This window comes from Hyperolius riggenbachi, chromosome 6, assembly GCF_040937935.1.
Source record: "Hyperolius riggenbachi isolate aHypRig1 chromosome 6, aHypRig1.pri, whole genome shotgun sequence".
NCBI lineage: Eukaryota > Metazoa > Chordata > Amphibia > Anura > Hyperoliidae > Hyperolius > Hyperolius riggenbachi.
The window spans coordinates 165675682-165700684 of NC_090651.1; the positions used below are offsets into that span (position 1 = coordinate 165675682).

A 25003-nucleotide genomic window follows, 5' to 3' on the forward strand; every position below is an offset into this window, starting at 1 on the left:
GCGCCATGGATTGGGTAAGCCAGCTGCCGATACATTCTCACAGGGAAGCAGAAGACAAGGGGGAAGGAGCGGAGGCAAGCAGGGAGATAGGGCACACCGGGGACATACATGCATGGAATCCCCGGTTGTGGCGGGGGTCGTATCGGTGGACATTCATAAGTCGGGGATTCTCTGCATTCACTGTATAACATGCAGGGACTTTCTCCCCATTTTTGTGGGAGAAAAAAAAATGCATCTTATATAGCGGAAAATGCAGTAATCAGTACTAAGTCTTGCCCTCTGGGTCACTGCAGCTTTGCAAAAATGAAAGTATAAGATAGTGTTGAAAACAGCTTTTCAGCAGCATTTCTGTCAGCCTGGAAACCTGTTTTTTGCATAATAGTTGTGTGGCTACAGTTATGCCTCACACCAACCATTGTATACTTGTGGAGCTCAGCAATTCATGACAACTGTATGTCATATTACCACTTTCAGTGAACCTTCTAAAAATGTCAGTGCATTATATGAGGCTGTGAGTAAGATTTTATTTTTTATTTGAAAAACAAAGAACATTGTATATTTTTTTGATCTGCAAATCTATATTTGTGCATTAAAATGATGGTAAAGCCAGTGATCACATTAATAGTTTGAAACATTTTGAATAAATGTTTGAAAAAAAACCCTCCTGTTCTGTACAGATCAGAACCGTTAAGATTGATTTTATCAATGTAAGTGTAATATGACTTTAAAAAGGTAAAGCTGTTATTTTATTTAAGGAGATACGGAAATGATGATTTAGAGAATTGATTAGGTGCACTTTAAAAATGTCTTTATTCTTACAAATATCAAAATAAAGTCAAGAGTTATAACACACGCCAATAAAACAATGGTACAGTTCTAGCATTCTCCCCTGCCTTGTTTAAAGCGGTATTGTCACCATAAAAATCAAATTTCAACAGCCACTGGTCTGAGTGTATTAAGTGATAAAGACGCTAATCCTGCATTCAGAACTTGCAAAACTTTTTCTGCTGTTATGGTTTGGAGTTATCACATACTTTAGGAGCAATTGCCCTAGTGCCAAACAGTGCCAAAAAGTTGAATGCTGGGAGTTCTTTTGAATGGTGGGAGTTTTTTTTATCTATAATATATTCCTCCTCCATTTATTTCCCTGCCTAGCTGATCACTTGTGTTTACAAGCAAGGCTGACGTGACTCAGTGATTGGTTGTGTAAATAATAAAAAAAAAAGACTCTGGGAGGAGGGCAGCTAATGAATACACAATGAGCAAGAGAAAAGGGGGGGGGGGTACAAGAGTCAGGGAGGATATGATGTCAGCATTAGCTTGGCAAAATGGCTACTGCCTAGAATAGGATTTTCTGCTTTTACTTTGTAAAATTCACAGGAATCATTACGTGGATAGAACAATACATCTGTTATGTAAGTAGAAGTGGTATTTATCTACTTATATATGTGTTTTTAATTTCTAGGTTAGCATGGGTGTCGCTTGTTTTTTTAAGTATGTACAAAGGGAAAAGTGAAAATGTCGAAACAATACAGAAAAAGTTCTTGCACCCCAAAAATTGTGTGAACTGCAGTCTCTGCTCAAAATATTATGCAGCTGTATCTGAAGTGCCATGCCCTAGGTGGGTTTGCTGATGAAGCTCAGTTGGTAACTCTTTAGCAGAAAATTAATGGAAAAAAATGCTGAAACCACACAAATATTGCTTATCCCTTTCCAGTAAGAGGGCCATTGACCAGTCACTAAAGATGAGGCAATGGTAGAAAATGACAAATTCTTACCAAATTCATTTAGAATCCTTGTATCGTGTAGTACATTTCGTGCACATTACAAAGTGATTAGTACAAAAAATATATAAATAAATATTCTGTATACAAACAGCAATACAATCACACTATCCTTCATATAAAGAAAAAAATATCAATTTAGCAGACCCAGTGATAGTATTATACGGCCTCATGACAGCTTAAGAAATAACAAACTATTCCAAATGGACAGACACAGCCAACCTGTTAATCCAACAAAAGGGTGTGCCTCAAAAGTTGTGAGTTATTTGAATAATGTATTAAAATATATTAGAGGTTTACAGGTTGCGTTGACTGGCAAGTAGTTAAACATGAAGACTTTCTAACCAGATCTGATGTTCACCCCTGAAGAAAATGAGATGAGAAGTAGGAGAATGTCCATCCATAAATGGGGTCTCAGTTTACATAGATGCACAAGCTAATATTTAGCTAATGTTCAGCTTATTATATCCAATCAGGTGGAGAATGTAACGGTGGATAAGACAAATTTAGTGATGGATAAGGTGATGCTACAAAGGAAAATGCAAGACACATTTTAGTTCTGCTTAGTGAGTATACTGCTACATATTATAAACACTTTAACCCTTTTCCTGCCAGCTGATTTGTCCTAAACGCAAACATCTACTGCAAGCAGTTTTTAGACATTTTGGTTTACTTTGGATTTTTGACAAGAAATACTACATGAAATATGACATATTATATATTGCTTTTTTCTGTAATGAATTGGGCTTGAACACAAACAAAATTTTGTACTTTTTCTGGAGATATTACAACATTTTCTTTTCAAAGAAGAATTACATTTACTGACAAAAAATGTTACTGTTTGTAAAAGCCCTGATTCTGCTGAATCCAACAATACCAGATGTTCAGAAAAATGAGAAATAGGGAGCCTATATATAATCAGAATCAAATAGCTTGTTTAATAATGAGACCACATGCCAAACCAATCCCTCCCATTAAAACCATGAAACTCAGCTGATTGCCAGTATAGTACCTGACCCTGACAATTGTATGATCTGGAGTGCACTCCTATAACTGGTACCAGTGTAATGTCCAGAGATCTTCAGGGTCCTCTTTATGGAGGATCCTATGCGGGTAATAAAAGTCAAAAGTCGGAAATATATCTTCAGTCTCCCCCCTTAAACAGTGTGAGCCTCTATTATGCACGCTACTCATTACGTGCACTACCTGGACTTATTGTGTGGCGTATGGATAGGATGCCAGCTATTTTCGGTACTCATGTGCACCAAAGTTTGTATAGCGCATGTCCGCTTCATGCCTGGCGGGTACTGCCGGTATGGCTAGGCAGTAGCTCAGCACTGGGGTCCGTGCTCTCCAGGCTACTTGGGTAAAAAGCAGAGCGGTATCCTCCGCCGGGCGTAGATGCCAAACCACCTCAGACCAGGAAGAGAGCGGAGGCATAGGGGGGAGACCACCTCCATGACAGCAGCCAACCACGTGACGCGTTTCACCTATCAGCAGTCTTCCTGAGATGATTAAGATATAAAGATATGTATAGGTAGCCAGGTATAGGTACCCCAGTACAGGTAACCAGATATAGGTGCAGCAAGTATAAGTAGCCTTGAATAGGTGCCGTAAGTACAGGTAGCCAGACATAGGTGCAGCCAGTATAGGTAAGCCAGGAATAGATGCCACCAGTACAGGTAGCCAGGTATAGGTGCCGCCAGTATAGGTAGCCAGATATAGGTGACACTGGGGAATGGGGCCGAAATCATCCATTTTCCCCATGGGCCCCCCCCTCCTGTGCCTCCCTGCAGAGCTGGAGCAGCAGTGTGGTGTGTAATTAACTCACCTGCTTGTTTGCTCCATACGATGCATCCCTCCAGCAGCAGGCTCCTCTCTAGCCGCTCTACCTTTGTCTGAAGTGTAATCACACGTCATACAGGGAAACAAGAAGTAGAGAGGAGACAGCTGCTGGCAGGGACACATATCTCATAGAGTGAGCAAGCGGGTGAGTTAATTACACTCCGCATTGCTGCTCCAGCTCTGCAGGGGGGCACAGGAGGGGAGTGAGGAATGATGTTGGCCCCCCTCCCAACTTCTTCTAGGGGGGAAAAATGCCTAAAAACGTAGTAGGTACGTGTTTGGCAGTAAGAGCCTTTGCCGGCCAGAACGTACTAGGCAAGTGCTAGACAGGCAAAGAGTTACAGTAGTTTGGTGCACAACTTTTAAAGTGTACCCAAGGCAACAAAAAAAACACAAAAAGCAATACTTGTCTAAGAAGAGGGAAGCGTCTGAATCCTGCAGTCTTTTCACATCCTCCTGGCCCCCACCACATAGCGTGCATAATTACCATCAGCTTCTTTTTAAGGGTACGGTTTCCACCTGCTGTTAAGCCTCCGTAGAAGCGCCAATTGTGCGAAACGGCCTTAAGGCTACTCTGTGCTCTGCACCCACCGCATGCCGTACCCGGAACTGGTATGTGCATATCCGCATTTTTCATGCTGTACTTTCATACGAAAGCAAGCAATTTAGTATTAAAGCATAAGAAGCAGTGCTGACTTCCTTGCCTTTCTAACATTTTAGAAAAAAATCTAGATAGACAAAGGACTAGACAGAAATGACATAGAGAAAACATCTGGACAGGATGAGTAGATGGACAATAGAAGTCAGGGATTTTACTTTAGAGGTTGAAGTGTAAAGAGAAGGTTAAACCTTCACATGTACCATGAAGTATTATTTAGGGAGCAAAAAACAGTGGTTAAAAAAAAAAAAACATAAGATCCGTAGTAAGCAATGGAAAGAGATTTACAAGTTTTCAAGTTTTATAAGGAATAACAACCAACAGAGTAAGGGAATCAAAAATGAAGTGGAAAACGTCTTGTAGAATAAACATTTCTATTTTTAAAAAAGGTTGTATGGATTTCTAAAAATGTATTGGACATAGATAATAATAATCACTTGATTTTTGTCTTAGGTTGTGTCTTATCGACATGGTCAACTTTTATGAAGTGGTGAATGTAAATCTAGCTATTTGCAAAGTCCTTGTACATTACATACTGTACTGTATATTGCTTTTCTAAGTAAAATCAGATAAAGCAGCCACTCTCTGGCACAGCTAGGAATGCAACGTGGTGTCAACCTACCTGGAAAGGTTAGACCTTTGTAGGACACTTAAGGTGGCCATAAATCAGGCCACTTGGCGGGCAATCGACCATCTTATTCATGCCACCAATTGCAAGCCTGGCAATGTGACCAATTTTGGAGACTAAATTGGTCGCATATATTAGTCAGACATGCTGTAAGATATAGGGCCGTCGTGGTCAGTGGGCCGCGAAAAAACCCCAGAGCTGGCTGTACAGCTGAACACAGGGTCTACTGCTGCAGAATCATCACTGGAACAGGGAGAGGTGAGCCAGGCTAGCTGCAAATGCTTTGATTTACAGATCTCTGCCAGAAAGGGGGGGGGTGCTGGTTATGAGGGCATATCTGGCTTTTCATACTCTAGGGGAACATATTAATGTAGCACATCTGGCTATTTAGAAGGGAGGGAGCTAATACCAGAGGCACATCTGGCTACCTATAGCTTTAACTAGAGGCGATGTGCCTGGATATATGTATGTTTATTCTTATCATTGACTCCTGTGGCTAGGGTCCAATTCGGTGCACTCCCCCCTTCCCCTGTATGTTTGTCAGCATGCAGACAGCTTATGCTGGTGTATGCGCATGGTGCACTTGGACACATAACGTTAGCTCCCTTGTGCGATTGGTAAGATGCACTGTCTTTCCCAGGAGAGGAAGTTAGGATCTGTGCTCCTAATCCATTGATAGGTTTGATGCAATGAATGTGTTTGCATGTCTGCACTATGCATGTTACAGGGCCAGAGTTAGGACACCTATGTTTACCTGGGTACTTCTACACAGTATAGGTGACTAAGCATAAGAATGCATTCTTCTGTGAACTAAAACCCTGGCTTTTAATTTAGCTGTAGGGATAACAGTTGTGCCTGGATGAGTAAATCTGTGAATGCATTTGTTTGAACATTTGCATGTGAGTGTGTGAAGGGTTAATTGATTTTTGCTGTTTCTAGCCACACCCCCTTCAGCACCTCCCTTTCCCTAATAATTTATTTAATGTCCTAACTAGAGGCGATGTGCCTGGATATATGTATGTTTATTCTTATCATTGACTCCTGTGGCTAGGGTCCAATTCGGTGCACTCCCCCCTTCCCCTGTATGTTTGTCAGCATGCAGACAGCTTATGCTGGTGTATGCGCATGGTGCACTTAGACACATAACGTTAGCTCCCTTGTGCGATTGGTAAGATGCACTGTCTTTCCCAGGAGAGGAAGTTAGGATCTGTGCTAATCCATTGATAGGTTTGATGCAATGAATGTGTTTGCATGTCTGCACTATGCATGTTACAGGGCCAGAGTTAGGACACCTATGTTTACCTGGGTACTTCTACGCAGTATAGATGACTAAGCATAAGAATGCATTCTTCTGTGAACTAAAACCCTGGCTTTTAATTTAGCTGTAGGGATAACAGTTGTGCCTGGATGAGTAAATCTGTGAATGCATTTGTTTGAACATTTGCATGTGAGTGTGCGAAGGGTTAATTGATTTTTGCTGTTTCTAGCCACACCCCCTTCAGCACCTCCCTTTCCCTAATAATTTATTTAATGTCCTAACTAGAGGCGATGTGCCTGGATATATGTATGTTTATTCTTATCATTGACTCCTGTGGCTAGGGTCCAATTCGGTGCACTCCACCCTTCCCCTGTATGTTTGTCAGCATGCAGACAGCTTATGCTGGTGTATGCGCATGGTGCACTTGGACACATAACGTTAGCTCCCTTGTGCGATTGGTAAGATGCACTGTCTTTCCCAGGAGAGGAAGTTAGGATGTGTGCTCCTAATCCATTGATAGGTTTGATGCAATGAATGTGTTTGCATGTCTGCACTATGCATGTTACAGGGCCAGAGTTAGGACACCTATGTTTACCTGGGTACTTCTACGCAGTATAGGTGACTAAGCATAAGAATGCATTCTTCTGTAAACTAAAACCCTGGCTTTTAATTTAGCTGTAGGGATAACAGTTGTGCCTGGATGAGTAAATCTGTGAATGCATTTGTTTGAACATTTGCATGTGAGTGTGCGAAGGGTTAATTGATTTTTTATTTTATTTTTATAGCTTGGGGGAGGTGGGGCTAACCTGGCTATATACTGCGGGGGGTTGTAATTCCAGGGGCGCATCTGGCTATCTATACTGGGAAAACCTAATATCAGGGGCACGTCTGGCTATACTAGGGGGGTCACCGAATGCGAGGGGCACATCTGGCTAGGCTATTATGGGGGGAACCGGAGGCACATCTGACTACCTTTCCGGGGGGGGGTGCACCTAATACTGGGGCACATCTGGGTAACTACAATGGGGGGCTAATACTGGGGGCATGTGGGGGCTACTACTGCGGGGACATCTGGCTACTTATACAGGGGGGGGGGGTTACCTAATACTGGGGGCATGACGGTTACCTATACTGGGCTGGACAAATTCCGGGGGAGGGGGGGGGGGCTTGGGAGAGTGAAATCTGACATCTGAAGCTGAAGAACCTTGGCCAGCTCTAACAGGACTACATACAGGGACACCAGTAGACCATTTTATTATTTTCTCAGTTCATGTGAAAAGCACACAATGTAGCAAAATCCCACCTTTATTTTAAATCAAATCAAATGTCAGCATCCTAATACGTGACAGGAACATAAAGTAAGTTTTGTGCTAAACAAGAGAAATAGCCAAATAAAATGTTTGTTTTTTATCTACAGTATAGCTTTTTATTTTTAAACTGGGATTGGTTAAACTGATAGATAATGTATTTTTTCTATTTTTTTCTAGTCCATAAGGGGGAAACAAGGTCTGGATGCCAATTGGTTAAACAATATCTGGGTTACAAGAAAGTGTTTTGTTGTTATATTTAATTTGAAAGTCACAAGTCTGTATGACTGGTAATTGGCACTGCACAAATTATTGGATATTACATATATATCTTTTAACAACTCATGTTTAGGAGCCATGTTTTTAAGCCTTATTGCAATTTTACACATCTAAACAGTTCTGTTCATAGGTGCAAAGATGCAGAGCATTGCTTTACGTGGAGTTAAGTTAATAGGACATGGTTGGGTCCCATTTTCTGAAATGATAGGTCATTTTTGACACTTAACTATATTTATATTGCTGCTGTTAGGTTAGTTTAATATAATTCACAATGTTGAAGGAAAAATTCCACTTTTAGCGATTGAAACTTGATTCTATATACTGTATGTATGTATGCATGTATGTATAGATAGATAGTATGTATAGAAAAAAAATATATAAAATAAGAAAGCCGTTCACCCAGTGCACCTACATTCTCAGTCAGTCTCACATAAACTTTACTCCTAGTAAAATACACAAAGTACTGTTGCTAGGGTTGCAAAGAGCAATTTGAGCTACCTTGTCAGTTTTAGACATTCTTAGTTGGCTGCAGATTAAAATGGAAAGGTAATTTTAAATGACATTAACCAGTTCCGCTCCCACGGGACGAATATCTACGTCCACGAAAATCTCACCTGAGCTCCTAGGGGCGTACATACTCGGCCCTCTGTTTGTGCAGCAGCCGCAAGTGCACATGATTGGGCAAAGATTGGGGATTAGGAACATATGTTCCTAAACACAATCTAAGTGTTTAAATTGAAATGATTGCTGTTGCAACGAGGAACAGAAACCATTTCCTTGAAAAAAATTACAGTCCCTGTGTCATTTCCTGTTGGTGGAACACAGCTTGAGCTGTTTTCTAACCAGACAGGGGAATGTGTGGAGATACCTAGTGGCTGAAAATATTACAATAAAAATAAATAAATGTACATTTCCTATCTCTATAACAAGCCTCCCTGCCCCCACATAGCAGAATTGTGTAAAAAAAAAAAAATACAAAAAATTAAAGTTATAAAAAATTTAAAAGACAATACATAAATTGTTACGTTAGGGACTTCACTTTTTAAAATATGCATGCTATGGGGCTGTATTACTGTTATTTTTTGCAAATAAGGGCTTACATTATTGTTAGAGTACCCAAAATCACATAATGGAAAAAATACACCTTTATTTCCAAATTGAATATTGTCGCCATACATCGTAGTAGGGACCAAATTTAAAAGGTGTAATAACCGGGACAAATAAAAATTGCGGGTTTTAATTACAGTACCATGTTTTAGTTTAAAACTATAATGTAATCATTTTTTATTTCAACGTAGGCATACAGACATTAGATACACATTTTTGCATTTAGTGCTCAGATAGTGAACATGAGATACACATAAAATTTTGTATTTATGTACTTTCTCCAAGCATCTCAGATTGTCCATAAATGTCCTCCTTGTTGGATATGCTGGTTTATGCAGTCCATGTTTATCCTCTGGCCTTTATTTTTCCCTTTGCAAAGGATCAGTCCATTGGAGGCATGGCTATCCTATAACCTGTATGTCTACTCTTAATGAATGAATAAACTAATATAAACCTCTATTACTTCAACATTGCATGCAAAGATGCATAACCGGAACATTCCACGTGTGCTAGACCCTCCTAGTTTCCTTACTAAGTTAGGCATATGTTATCTTCTATCGTGACTATTATCGTTCAGTGACTTCCTCGGGGAACATGATTGTCTGGTAGGATGCAGTATCCTTAAAGAGGATCCAATTTAACCAAATCAGTTTATATTTTTCAAATTTATCTTTCCCCGATAAGATTACCTCTTCTGCCTCTTGAAGGAAATTAACCCTCCTGAACCATTCTTTAAGTGTTGGTGGGCCAGGGAGTCTCCATTTGGTGGGTATTAGACTTTTGGCAGCATTCAATAAGAATGGAACAACTGTGCTTTTATATTTTTTTAAAGATAGTGGTGTCATATGAAAAAGAATTTGCCATGGGTCATGTTCTAATTCCATTCCTGTAATTTCTTTTATCAAGTTTATCACCCTCAACCAGTATAAAGTTATTTCCGGGCAATCCCAAAATATATGTAACATAGACCCCCTGGCCCCACACCCTCTCCAGCATGTCCTGTCCCCTCCATATACCCTAGCCAGAAACTCCGGGGTCCTATACCACCTAGTTAGTAATTTGTAACCCCCCTCCTGTATGTGGGTACTTATTGAGGACGAGTGGGTCATGGACAGTATTTTAGCTTGTTGTGGTCCAGAGATTGTTTGTCCTATTTCTTTTTCCCACTCACACAGAAAGTATGGTTTCCCTTTGCATCTACCTTCTAGTATAGACTTATATATGAGGGAAATTGCCCTCAGTGTTTTTTCTTCGCTGATGAAAAGTTTTTCCCACTCCGTCATGTCAATGATTGCCCTTAGAGCCCCCATGGTAGTTGCCCAGTGGGATATTTGTCCAAGTTTCCAGTAATCTAGAGGGAATGGGCCATATTCTTGACGAAGTTCTGCTATTGTCTTTATTTTATTGCCACTTAGGAAATGTCCCAGTGTTAGATTTTTCATGTCTTTCTTCCATTTCCCAAAGAATCCTCTATCCAGTCCTGGGGAAAAGTCTGGGAAACCCTCTAAGGGTATCAGGGGGGAAGGTTCTGGGGCCCATCTCAGGGTATCTCTAATTCTGTCCCACTGGTTTAGTGTGTGTTTAACCCATAGTGGGGTTGAGACCGCCAGTCCTCTAGTATCTGGCCTTAGCCAGATGGCTCCCGGTAAATTTCTACCCGCTAGTGTTTTTTCGAGGTTTACCCAGCCTTTGTATTTATCATTATGATGCCAGTCTAACATTCTATTTAAAGCCACCGCCTGATGGTATAGCTTCAGGTCTGGGACTCCCAATCCCCCTCTGTCTTTAGCTCTCGTCATCAATTCGTATGATGTGCGTGGTTTTTTGCCTTTCCATATAAACTTCCCTAAGAGGGATCTTATTTTCCGGAAAAAAGTTTTGGGCAAGGGGATGGGAATCATTGCCATAGTGAAGAGCAGTCTGGGTAGGATGTTCATTTTAATGATATTGACTCTGCTGAGCCAGGTAAAACTTCTTTTATTCCATGATTCTAAGTCTTTTCCCACAGTGTCCATTATGGGAGTAAAGTTTAGGGCGAATAATTTATCTAGACTAGAAGGCAGTGCAATTCCTAGTTTTTTTAAAGAGCTTTCTTTTGCAGTAAGGGCTCGTTTCCACTATCGCGAATCTGCATGCGTCCAACGCATGCAGATCCGCACATGTAATACAAGTGGATGGGCCTGTTTCCACTGTAGCGTTGTTGAGGTGCGTTTTTTTCAGCGTGAAAAAAACGCACAAAAGAGCCAACGATTTCGCCTGCGTCGGGAATCCGTGCGAATCGCCGCTAATGTATTTAATAGTAAAAACGCATGCGTTACATGCGTTTTTACCCGCGATTTCGCGTGCGATTTCGCACCTTTTTCAATTTTATTTAGCCCTGGCAGTGTCATGGTTAATTTCGCATGGCACCCTGCCATGCGAAATCGCGGGTAAAAACGCATGTGGAAACGCATCCGCATGCGTTTTTACAAGCGTCGGAATGCGGCCGAAATCGCGTCGCAACAGTGGGAACGAGCACTAAAAGGGAACCGGCCTCTTAGATTATCCATTTCCTCCTGGCTGATACCTACCCCTATATACTCTGATTTGTGCATATTAATTTTAAAGTCGGAGATTTCCCCGTATTCCCGGAGTTCCTGTATCAGATAAGGCAAAGAGGTGCAAGGATCTCGGATATACATCAAGATGTCGTCGGCAAAGGCGGACAGTTTATGTGTGTGGCCCCCTATATCTATTCCTATTATGCCCTGATTCATTCTGATACTCCTGAGAAAGGGCTCTAAGGTGAGTACAAATAGGAGAGGCGAAAGAGGGCAGCCCTGCCTTGTGCCATTTTCCAGCCTAAAGCTAGTGGACAGAGTGCCATTAGCTCTTATTCTAGCTGAGGGGTTTGCGTACAGGCTAGATATCCAGGCCCTCATGATAGGGCCCAGGCCAATATGGTCCAGTATGGAATGCATAAGTCCCCAATTCACCCTGTCAAAGGCCTTTTCTGCGTCCGTGGAGAGAAGCATCAATGGGGTGTTTGTAATTTTTGACCAGTGTATTACGTTCAGAGCCTTATAAGAATTATCCCTAGCCTCTCTTCCTACTACGAAGCCCGCCTGATCAGGGTGAATCAGGGACGGTAGCCCATTTTTAATACGGTTGGCAAGGATTTTGGAGAAGAGCTTGATATCCAAATTTATAAGTGAAATAGGTTTGTAGCTTGGGCACAAGGCAGGGTCTTTCCCCTCCTTTGGTAACACTACTATATGGGCCTCCATACTCTGGGGAGGGAAACTGCCCCCTTCATGTATACTATTTAGCATACTAGCTAATTTCGGGAGAAGGTGATCTGCGTATGTGGAATAGTATTTCTTTGTGAAGCCGTCGGGTCCTGGCGATTTGCCATTAGGCATTTCCTTTAGGACCTCTCTTAATTCCTGTACTGAGATTCCCTGTTCGAGATCCTTACACCACTCCTCAGTCCACCTAGGCATTCCTACCCTTTCTAAGTAAGCTTTTATTTTTTCTTTACAATTTTGTGCCCCTTCTTGTGTTTGCCCCCTTCTGATATTGTAAAGATTATAGTAATACTTTTTAAAGAGGTCCGCAATTTTTTCTGCTCCAAATTCTAGATGACCATTATGGTCCTTTAGTTTACGGATGAAATTTAGTTCCCGTCTTTTTCTAATTCTATTTGCTAATAATTTTCCACATTTATTATTATATTCGTACATTCTAGCCCACCATTCTTTCTGTCTTGTTTTGGTTCTATTATCCATAATTTTGAATAGTTTCTCCTTCTCGTCTTTCAGTGCCCTCTCTATTTCTTTTGTTGGGGACTTCTTATGCACCATTTCAAGCTCGTTGACCTTCTCTAAAGTTGTTAACATCCACCCCTGTTCCTCCTTCTTTCTTCTTGCCCCCTGAGAAATCAGTTCCCCCCTTACCACGGCCTTGTGTGCTTCCCACACCATGCTTTCAGAAACATCTTCCGTGGTGTTTTCTCTAAAATAGTTACGCATTACCCTTTCCACTTTCTGTTTTGTTTCCAGATCATCTAATAGTGTATCGTTTAATCTCCAGTGTCTACCTCTTGAAGTAGTGCAGGCCAGTGTCAAATCTATCCAAATTCCTGCATGGTCGGAGACTGTGAGGTTTTCAATTTTAGCCTTTTGCAAACCGTGTAGATAAAACTGGTCTAACCATAGAAAATCTATACGTGTGTACACCCCATGTACAGAGGAAAAGTATGTGTAATCCTTATCCAATGGATGAAGGAATCTCCAGCAGTCTACCAAGTGCATTTGCTTCATGAGGAGGGAAAAATCCCTCAGGCAGCGGTCACACTTGTCTGCTTTCGTGCACGTTTTCTGCACAGAAAAACTGATTTCAACTGAGAACTCATGTCAATCAATAGGCTAGGTCACACTTGAATGCAGATTTTGCGCGCAGAAAAAAACCTGACATCTTGCGCAATTTGTCAGTTTTCTTTATATATTACATTAGCTGCTGTGAGGCAGGGGTCACATTTGTCTTTCAGTTTTCTGCAAAGTGTAGAAAACTGAAAGACAAGTGTGTACTAGCCCTCAGTGTTTTATTAGAGAGATATGAAGTACCCGTGGATGAATCAATTTTAGGATTGCTTAGAAGGTTCAGGTCCCCCCCAAATACCAAGACCCCTTCCGCAAAGGATCTTGCTCTTTTGTATATACATCTCAAGAAGTTAACCTGATGGATGTTAGGGGTGTACACATTAATGAAGGTAATCAGTTTCTCCCCCAGTCTGGTTTTTACGGCTAAGTATCTGCCTGATTCATCTTTGTCCATTGCTACTACTTGAAGAGGTGTATTTTTTGCCAGTGCTACCGCTACCCCCTTGGCCCTTCTGATGGGTGAATTGTTAAAATACCAGCGATCAAATAAATGATAGGGCATACGTGGTACACAGCCGTCTCTAAAATAAGTCTCCTGTAGGAATAAAATCTGTGGTTTCAACCTCTTAATCTCTGTCCACAACCGACCCCTTTTACATGGAGAGCACATTCCCCGGACATTGTATGACATCACTCTAATTTTCTCCCCCTGGGCCATGGTTTAGATAGGTTTCGTTTAAAGTTTCTTGGGTCTGCACACGTGAACTAATACCTAATCTAGAACTTATAATCGATAACTGAAAATATAAAAAACCAAACGGACCATAAATTCGGTCCAGCCTTGCTTCCTTTCTTTCAGAGCTATAAGCATATAGCTCAAAAGCACTTCCCTCGTGAGAGGGAGCCCTAGTGGGGGTATCGCTCTGCATATTCAACACTCCCTACATTAGATCCTCCCCCGGCATATTAACACATTCTTAATTTACTCTATATGTATATACAACCCCGCATCTGCAACAGTCAGACTTATAAATTGAAAAGTGCCCCAGACCCCGTTTTAGGAATGAAACATTCATTAGTGCATGTCAACAGAAAAACAATGCGTAGAAAAGTATGGAAATTATGAGGTATAAACTATGACATGTAATCTTATTGACTTCTAGTCTCATCTTTGGGGATGGAGACCTATCCAGCTACATACCACTTTAACACCTCTAACAATCTCTAAGAGGCTCCGGAAGCCTGAGGACTGGGACTTAAGGGTGAGTTAGAAGTATGACCCCTTTTTCTCCTAGTGTCTTTATTTTGCCATCTTTCTCTTTGCGGCAAAGAAGGTTGTTCCGAAGCCCCTCGCCAGTCCTCAAAGTCTGTAGAAGGGAGGCCTAAGTCTTCTATAAAGTTTTTCAGGTCATCCTTTGTTTTCAATGTGGCTGAGATTCCTTCCACAGTAGCTGTAAGGGAGAAGGGGTAGCCCCATTTATATATTCCTCCTTTCTTACGGATTGCTTCCAACAGAGGTTTTACTGCCTTTCTCTGCATCAGTGTCCTCCTTGATAAGTCTGGAAAGAGAGTGATGCTTGCCCCCTCAAAGTCAATGTTTTCTTTATCTCTCATTGTGCGCATCAATTGCTCTGCATCAGTGAATCTTAACAGCCTACAAATTATGTCACGGGGTCTGCTCGGGTCACTGTTCTTGGGGCCTAATGCTCTGTGCGCCCTTTCAATGTCAATCTGTGTTTGTGCTGGGCGATTTAATATCGCATTAAAGATGGCAGTTACCTTAGTTCACAGGTCTTCCGCACCATCCGATTCAGGGAGGCCTCTAATCCTGACATTCTGCCTCCTGGAGCGGTTCTCCTGGTCATCTAGTTGCGAGATCGGAGAATCTATCTTGCGATCTTGCGTGGTTATTCGTGTCTGCATCTCCGCTACCTTGGTGTCCCGTTCTTCGTTTTTATCTTCCAAGGTCACCACTCTGTGTCCTATAGCTGTGATATCTTTATGCAGCTCGTCTATTTCTCTTCTAAAAGACCGTTCTATTCTGCTGGCAAAGGAGTCCAAATCTTCTTTTGTTGGGAGATTGCGGATCTGGGATCTCAGCTCTGCAATTGCGTCTTCCTGGTTAGATTTTTGTGAGCCAAGTGATCCCCCTGTTTTGTTTGTATTGCTCTGGCCGCTTCCTTCTCCCTTCTTAGTGTGTTTAGGCGGTGGGGTGTTCTGTGTTGCTTGTCTTCCCCCTCTCTGCTCTTGTAGTGGGGAGGGCCCCCCTTCCTCCTGCCTGTCGCCATGTTGTGATGGTGTATAACGTGGGGGACCTGCCACTCCTGCACTGCCGCTGTTTCGGGCAGCCCCCTTACCCGGTAAAGCCTGGGTACCTGGCGATTCGGGCAGTGTGTCTGACCTTTCTGTTGTCTCTCCAGGCGGTATCTGTGTGGTCTCCGCTCCCCGTGCAGCTTCTAGTTCGGGCGTCTGGGGCCTTGGCGTCTCGCCTGGCTGATTGCGGCCTGCCGCTTGGCTTTTCTCCTGACCCTTCTTGGGTACAGCTCCCAGGTCAGTCCGTTTAGCCGCCGGGCTCCTGTCACTAGAATCTGGTGTAGGCGGTAAATTCTCATCTCCGCAGGCTGTCTCCTTCCCTTGTCGTGTCGGCGCCATTTTGGGTGGCAAGGCCGTCTTTGTGTTAGCTTCTCGTAGATAGCGTTTTATGTCTGGTCCGGAGGAGGTTTTCTTATGCTTTTTTCTGGAGCTTCTGGTCACCCTTCTCTCCGCTGGCATACTGTGGTTACCGGTAGGTGAGAAGAGATCCTTTATCAGCAGATTATGCGGGGTTTTAGCTTCTGTATGCCGGGAGCTCTGGATTCAGCGTCCTACTCCGCCATCAGCTAACCACGCCCCCCATTTTAAAACTATAACGGACAAAAACTGAGAAATAATGAATTTTTTTCCATTTTTTTATTATACCCACTAAAATGCATTTAAAATAAAATAATTCTTAGGAAAAAGTACCACATAAAGAAAGCCTAATTTGTGGCAAAAATAACCAAACAATCTATAGATTATTTCAGTGTGATAAGTAATGATAAAGTTATTGAGGAATGAATGGATGCAGTGCTAAAATCAGAAAATTACTCTTTAAGGGGAAAAACCCTAAGAGGTAAAGTGGTTAAATTGCAAAAACACCTGAACAGCAGTAATTAATGTTTTTGGGGGAAAAAAACCACTAGGAATGTATAGGGGGCTAAAAAAAAAAAAAGACCAAAAAGCCCTCCTACTAAAAAGCAATGCTTGGTGTGATTTGCCTTCTTAAAGCAGAAGGAAACTTGCAATATTTCAGATTTAAGTGAACATTTGCGGTTACCCACAATGCACCACTACTGAATATGCAAATTCTCTCTTTTTGCCCTTGTAAGCCAGGCTAGCATCCAAAACCGCTGGTACATTCCTAGTGGTTAATCGTTTTAAAACCTAGTAAATAACATTTTCAAAAGAGGAAAATTAGGGGTTACTCATGTAATTACCTTCTAGTGTAGTATCCATTACTTTTGAAAACCCTGGCGTTGTACTTTTAAAGATCTTAACTCTTCCACCTCCAACAACAGTTTCTGGTCCAAGTAAACAAACTAAAGCAGCCAAGCCACGCAAAGTTACTGCTACCAGCAAATCACTGGTGTCCCGTAAACCCAAGAGGACCTGAAAAAAGAAAATAAATAGCGAAATATTAAGTTAAGTATTAGTATTAAGATCAGGGCTGTGGAGTCGGAGTCGTGGAGTCGGGGCAATTTTGGGTTCCTGGAGTCGGAGTCGGGGAAAAAATGCACCGACTCCGACGCCTAATGAATTTAAACTGTAATTAAGATAGAAAATAAGATAAAATGTTCTATTTCTCAGATAATAGTCATCATAAATAATTTATACATACAGTAATAGCTCTGCTTAGTCCACAAAAATGAAATAAATCAATCAAAATTAGTTACTTGTGCTGCTTCAATAAAGCAGTCCCCGTATTTTTAAAGTCAGATATACACATCTGATTGTGACTGTATATATGATGTGTACACAGGAATCTCATATATATAGGAAATAACATCTATGCTGTAAGAATAAAGCCTGATGTGTAGCTGTGTCACTAATAGAGATGGTCAACGAGATGGAAATAATTCTGCATTGATGCTGATTTATGCAAATGTATGCACTCTCTTTGCTCATGAAATCAAATCATTTGATATGTTGTTAAAATTTGGTTTGGTGACTACGAATTAAATGGTACCTGAGACGGATGAAAATAAAAGTTTTATACATACCTGGGGCTTCTTCCAGCCCCCTTCAGGCTAATCAGTCCCTCGCTGTCCACCTCCACCACCTGGATCTTCTGCTATGAGTCCTGGTAATTCGGCCAGTCAGTGCAGTCCGGCCGCATGCCGCTTCCACAGCCAGGAGTGTTCTGCACCTGCGCAATAGTGCTGCGCAGGTGTAGTACGCTCCCAGCAGCAGAGTGTGTGCATGCGCACTACGCCAGACTGGCTCAAGTACCTGGATCTCCGTTGACCTGGGCTGCCGTCTCGAGCGAGACGGCAGCCCAGGTCAACGGAGATCGCGCTGCTGGCCACAGCGCGTTGCCATCCACCACCCGGTGTTTAAGCGGCTGGCTTACCGCTGACAAGCGATTGTGACATTGATGTTTGTGAGTACATTTTAACTTGTTTAATAAAAATTGCCCTTTGATAAACGCACTATGGAGCGCTCTATTTTTACATAGATCCATATCACTGAACCCTACACTGAGCGGCACAAGTGTAGAGAATCAAAGAGGAGCATCTGTGAGATCTGGTTTGGAAGCGCAAGGAACTTTTATACTTTTTTTTTTCATCATAAAACCTTTTTATTTATTAATTTTTCGAAAATACAAAGACATTGTCATATCTGAAATCTTAGTTACAGTGAGTAATGTTGAACAGTATTGTATGCAATGAGTCAGTTTGAAAAGAAACAACAAAGAAACATCTACTTAGTTAAATTGACCGAGTTTCATAAACATACAGCTACACACTTGGAGCAATTGCAATGGAATGGTGGCACCGCATATAGGTGCTTTATCCCGCTCTACCTTTATCTGTCTAGCATACCTATGAACGTCAGAGGCAGACAGATATTTCGGTAGATGTTGTTGCTAACCACTCCTGTTCCACCAGTTGGTCCTCGCGGTAGGGCCTTTGAACAGGAGGGAATGGTTAATATCTTGTATTCATGTAGCTGACCAAGTTAACATAAACATAAAGACTACCTAAAAAGGAAAAACTCAATTCAATTCAATCGTGGTAGGGGGAAAACGCTGTTTGTGAGGAGTATTATTGTAGTTAGAGGGGTATCTGCAAATTATTAGGATTTAAATGAGGTCCATTCTGCTGGTAATGTGTATATCTCTGGATTATTTGCAGTTTTATTCGGCACTCTATTCCTAATCCTGACCTTTTATACTTTTTTTTATAGGTGGCTGCAGTACAGGTAGCCAGACATAGGTGGCCGCAGTACAGGTAGCCAGGCATAGGTGGCCGCAGTATCGGTAGCCAGGCATAGGTGGCCGCAGTATCGGTAGCCAGGCATAGGTGGCTGCAGTATAGGTAGCTAGGCAGAGGTGCTCCCAGTATAGGTAGCCATGCATAGGTGCACCCTGTATAGGTAGCTAGGCATAGGTGCAGCCAGTATAGGTAGCTAGGCATAAGTGCACCCAGTATAGATAGGCAGGAATAGGTGCAGCCAGTATAGGTAGCTAGGAATAGGTGTAGCCATTATAGGTAGCGAGGAATAGGTGCTCCCAGTATAGATAGCTAGGCAGCAGGCAGGGCAGAGCAGGCATAAAGCTTTATTCACCTTCCGGGATGCATGCAGCCTCTATCTTCTTCCTCCCAGCCGTCCGTCTCGACATTGGTAACAGCGCCCCCTGTGAGCACATATCATTACAGGCGGCACGGTTACCAACCAACAGACACCTGGAAGGGAGAAGATAGAGGCTGTGGTCATTCTGGAAGGTGAGTTAAGCTCTATGCCTGCTCTGCCCCACCGCTGCTGACCCCCCCCCCCCCCCCCCCCGCCACGGCACCCCGGGCGGTCATGCGGTTTGGCCAACCCAAGAATCGGGGCTGAGCTATTATTGCCACCACAGTTTGCCATTAAAGGAAATATCAGGCAATTAACACAAAATGAGATCTACTTACCTGGGACTTCCTCCAGCCCCTGGCAGCTTATGTGTCCATTGCCGCAGCTCCGCTCCAAGCCGGTCTCCCATGGCTCCCTCCGTAGCCAGGTCGGCGGCTGCAACTGAAGGGACCCCGCGAGACTGGCTTGGAGCAGAGCTGCGGCGAGGGACACATAAGCTGCCAGTGGCTGGAGGAAGCCCCAGGAAGTAGATCTCAAGTTAATTGCCCGATTTTCTTTTAAGGGTAAATGCTTCATAAAGCTAAGTAACTAATGAAGACTGCTATTGCCTCATTCAAAAGCTGAATACTAGTTGCAGGTCAGTCACGCTCTTATTCTTCATCACTCTACACCTTCAGCAGATGTGAGTAGGGAATACACTGAAATATATAGGAATCCCTAACAGGATTAAAAAAAAAAAAAAACCAAACTAAAATAGCTGAAAATAGGATGGCAAAATTCACTTATCTCTCGGAAAAATCCCCACACCATTATTAAAGAGACTCTGTAACATTAAAAAGATCCCCTGGGGGGTACTCACCTCGGGTGGGGGAAGCCTCCGGGTCCTAATGAGGCTTCCCACGCCGTCCTCTGTCCAACGGGGGTCTCGCCGCAGCCCTCCGAACAGCCGGCGACTGTGCCGACTGTCAGTTCAATATTGACCTTTGCTGGCTCCAGCGGGGGCGCTGTGGCAGCTTTCCGTTCCGAACTACACGAAAATACCCGATCTCATTCGGGTCCGCTCTACTGCGCAGGCGCAGGAAACTTGCGCCTGCGCAGTAGAGCAGATCCGACGGCAATCGGGTATTTCCGTGTAGTTCGGAGCCGACAGCCGTCAGAGCGCCTGCGCAGGGGCCAGGAGGGTAAATATTGACGTCACCGCTGCACGGACTCCACGGAGGGCTGCAGCGAGACCCCTGACAGATGGAGGACGGCGTGGGAAGCCTCATTAGGATCCGGAGGCTTCCCCCACCCGAGGTGAGTACCCCCCAGGGGATCTTTTCATGTTACAGATCCTCTTTAAAGTGGACCCAAAATAAAAATACAAGATTTCAGAAATAAAATCTATTTTCTAAATTATAATAATAAATAGTAGCCTTTTTTTCAGCTGCATGATGACAAATATAAAATATTTTACATTTATTGGAGGAACCCCTCCTTTCCTTTCATATTGCCGGGGCAGAATCCGGCAGACTGGTGGAGTAGGAGGTGTCTGGCAAAGAAAGAATTGCTAATGGGTGCCACCTGTATAACCCTAGTTATGAAAAGAGAAGGGTGAAAAGTATGCACTGAAATGCTCATAGGCTTGAAGGAGTGTTTATTTATCTTTGCATGTGTCAGAGTGATGCAACTAAATATTTTAAATGAAAAAAATGTTTGGTTTGGGTCCGCTTTAATGAAGCCATTATTTAAATGCTTAATACATTTTGGCTTTATTAATGGTTTGTGGCCTTGATGCTTTCTCTCTCTTTCAAGCAGTCCTTAGAGCTAACCAGAATGCATAAACAAAAAACTGTGTTTCATAATAGTTCATAGCACAGACATTCAGCAAGACAGCAGGTTGCATATGGCATCATAATGGAAATGGGGCTATATTTTACTATAGTTTATCAAAAAAGGGTATGACTTAATTTAAAGTGTAACTCTTAGGCATAATATAAAAAAATCAGCTCTTTATTTTTATCTGGTAAACAAGTAATAAGAATGCTAACCAGGCAATCCAAAAGTTAAAAAATCACTCTTACTTTTCTTCTCCATAAAACATCATTCCCCAGTTTCCCTGGCTCTTATTTGGTACAAAAGAAGTTGAAGGAGGGCATGCTGTTTTTTTTTCTTCTTTACTGTCCGCTCAGATATAACTAATGCAGCCTGATTGGCTGAAGTCTCATTCCCTCCTGTTTTTCCCTTCCACACCTCCGCTCCTCTCTGATTGGCCAATATTTCTCATCCTGAGACAATGCACTTTCTACTGCAGAGCTAGGTGGGAGTGTCTAAAGACTGGGAGGAGGGAGGGCAATGATACACAGACAGAGTAAGGGAGGAAATGATGTCAGGATTGGCCTCAAGATAGATACAGTCAAAATGGAAAATGCTAAGAAGGTTTTTCTCTTTTACTATAGAAAAATCACAAAAATGTAAAATGTGGACAGTGCAATACATAGGTTATGTAACTAGAGCAAATATTCATCTACTTATTTATGTCTTTTTTTTCTGAGATAGTATGGCTGACAGCTCCCATTTAAAGTAAAAAAAAAAATCAAAACCTTGACACCCCAATGATGATGTCTTCACTTTCTGAATCTCTGCAATGTGATTTTTTTACTCAAAAGTTTGTATTGACAATTTTTACAAACATGCATCCATTGTTAAATGTTCACAATTAAGACCCATAAGAGCAGTAAGACCCATAAGAGCAGAACCACAAAAGTGCCTTCATATTCTATATAGTGACAAGCCAAAATAAATTTAACTTGGATAAGAAGCAGCTCTATAGCGGCCCTATGAGTTACAAATTACTTATTAAACCAATGCAACTTGCAGGGTTCTCCAGAACAGTAGGAGAATAAACACAACTTAAAGATAGAGCACCAAGAGAAACATACCCATGGCACACCTCTGACATGACATAAAAAAACCCTTAATTACCCTTTTGAAAAAGCCCTTCATAATCCTGGAAAGTATGTTGCAAAACTAGCTTATTACGTTTTACCCCTTAGTTTATCACAGCATTTACATAATGTACTCAAATACTCTATTTCCCTCATAGCCACGTAAACAAGATTCTATGGACACATTGTACTGTGTTAAATGAAGTACATGGAATAGAGCAGGAGTGTCTACATTTTTCCAATTTGTTAAGAGGAGATGTCTAGTTGCTAATAAATGGAATATTACTAGTCTAGACTTCATTTCTATATCATCCAGGCCTATGTTGAGGATAGCTAAGGCTTGGGATAGTAAAACAGGTAGTCAAAATAAGAATGTAATTTTGTTTTGCACTTCAAACAGTCGTTATCTAGTTTTGGACATTCCCATATTAGATGGAATAGAGTACCCACTTGACCACATTGTCTCCAACATAATGGAGATTGGATAGGCTAATTTCCTAGGCGTCAGGTATTATTTAAGAAACATCTTTTGAAGCGATTCCTAGTGAGTAAGGCACTTTGAAAATTTTGAAGCATACTGAAAGGCTCGATTAATAGTATTTACATCCAATGAGACCTGAAGGTTATCAGACCATGTTTTGGCATACTTGTTAAGTAACTGGCGTTTGCCTATCATCATCGTTCTATACCATAGTGAGATGCCTCCCTTCAAAGTGATAGGACTGTTCAAGAAAGCGAGTATATGTTTGGGGAGGTAAGGCAGCGAAAAGAGTACAGAGTTAATCCAATGATGAAGTCTTATATAAGAGAAAGCTTTATTCGCGTTCAGTTTATATAGTGATTGACCAAAAGATTATTACCTTCCCAAATGTTGTTTATACCATTTAGAGAAATCTATGTCCCCTATCAGGTTAGCTATTGTTTTCATCTCAACATATACTGTAGTTGTGAGGAGTGGGATGAAGTTGAAGGTAACAGCTTCACTAACCGGCGCTAAGTGTTAGCGCCGAAGTGAAAAGCCCTTCTTGGGAGCTAGTGTGCACAAAGCTACTTTGCGCGCGGCCCCGTGCATTGCGCGCGCAGCGCGGGTGCGCCGATATTAGTGCGCGGTGCAAGAATAACATTGCACCCGCTGGCCCTTAAAAGTCGCACCCAATGCGATGAAAATCAGGTGCCCCCGAAGTGGCGCATCATAGCGCTGCTTAACGGGCACCCGATGCGTCATTTTCGTTGCATCGGATGCGACTTTTAAGGGCCAGCAATGCGCACTATTACCCGCGCAGTGGGCGGGATTGTTTCAACTGTGTGGGAGCAAACCACCTAACCTCGTGGTTTGCGCACACTAACACTTAGGGCACACTAAAATCAAGCCCATAGTCTCTAAGGGGAATCGGATATTATGCTTGTTCCACCTCCACCCAAGACTTCTGATGAGTATTGTTCCATCAATGCCTGGAAATATCCAAATTACATGCATGGTAATAAAATTCCATGTAAAAAAGGCCTAACCCCCTTTTTGTTTTTAGGAATTTGCAAGGTCTCCATTTTAAGCCTAGCCTTCCTCCTTGCCCAAATATATTCAGAGAGAAGACTGTTCAAAGTGTGAAAAAAGGATTTTCTTAGGGGTATACTAATGGAGCGAAAAACATATAAAATCCAAGGTAGGCCAAGAGGCTTCCACTTTAATGAGTTGTTCAAGCTCAGCCTTCACAGAAGAGAGCAACGAGGCATAGTTAGCATCATAAAGCCCAGATACTGAGTTAGTTAGGTGGATCCCCAAATATTGAACAGATTTGGCTGCCCATTGGGAAAGGGTATTTAGAGGGTATTAAAAGTTTTCTCCTCTTGAGACATATACAAGTCTAACATAATAGATTAAGAGTGATTCACTTTGTAATAGGGGACATTGGAGAAGACATGCAAGGCATTCACCGTGTTAAGTAGGGAGATCATCAGATTTGTTAAAGGAATTACAAGGGGAATTGCACATAAAAAGAGTGCGCTCAGCGATTGTATTCTCTGTTGAGGGGGCGCAGCTGGCTGGCAGTGTAGTTAGTCATGTGGGTGGTCATGTGGGGCCTCCCACATGACGTATAACAGAGCGCAAGGAGTGAGGATGGACACGGGCAGGGCTGTAATCCTGCGCTGCCGTGGCTATGCTAGCAGCGCAGGAGGTAGATTTTATAAAGCGTGATTCTGATAAGACGACCCTGGGGTGGGTCGGGACCTACAATGAAGAGTGTATTAGGCTGATAAAGTGCCAGATAATGACAAGGAAGGCGCTGTTCGTTTGCCCTGAGGTCTGCTTTTGTAATGAGGTAAATAACTTTTTTTATGCAATTCACCTCGTAAGTCCTTTAAGGTCAATATCACGTTGTCGGTGAATAAGCCGATCTTGTGAGATCTTCCACCGATAATAACACCTTGTATACCCTGATCTTCACGAATGGACTCAGCAAAGGGCTACATAATTAATATAAAGATTAAAGAAGACAATGTGCACCCCTGCACTTTGAGATATAAAGTGTGCCTGAATAAAAAACCCACAGCATTGATTTTCACTGATGGGCAGGTATAAAGCGCCATTATGCCTCGCAGCACCTCTCCTGCAAAGCCAAACTTTTTCAATGTGCATTCCAAAAATTGCCAATGGACCCAGTCGAACACCTTCTCTGCATCTAAGGTAAGAAATAGAGAAGGCATGCAACCAGTCTCCAAATGATGTACAGTATAAGTGACACCATTCTCCTTGTTCCATCAGAGGTTAATCTATGTTTGGTAAGCCCAACCTGGTCATTTTGTACAAGTAAAGGAAGGATGTTAATGTGATTTTTTACTTCTTAGTTACTTGGGTTGAGAAAAGATACGTCCATCGAGTTCAACCAGAGAACAAAGTTCAACACCAGCCTGCTCACTCACATATCCCTGCTGGCTGAAAGGTCCAGTAGACCTCTCAACAAATGAGAGGTAGAATTTGT

General features: G+C 42.3%; 1 protein-coding gene across 1 annotated transcript in view; it reads right to left on the bottom strand.

Annotated features, from left to right (window-relative positions):
- SCYL3 (SCY1 like pseudokinase 3) overlaps window positions 1-25003 on the bottom strand; it is a 98387-nt gene that overhangs the window by 37049 nt on the left and 36335 nt on the right. Inside the window, exon 9 of the mRNA XM_068240178.1 lies at window positions 16743-16914. Coding sequence (XP_068096279.1) covers window positions 16743-16914 — 172 coding nt within the window. The remainder of the gene's footprint in view (window positions 1-16742; window positions 16915-25003) is intronic.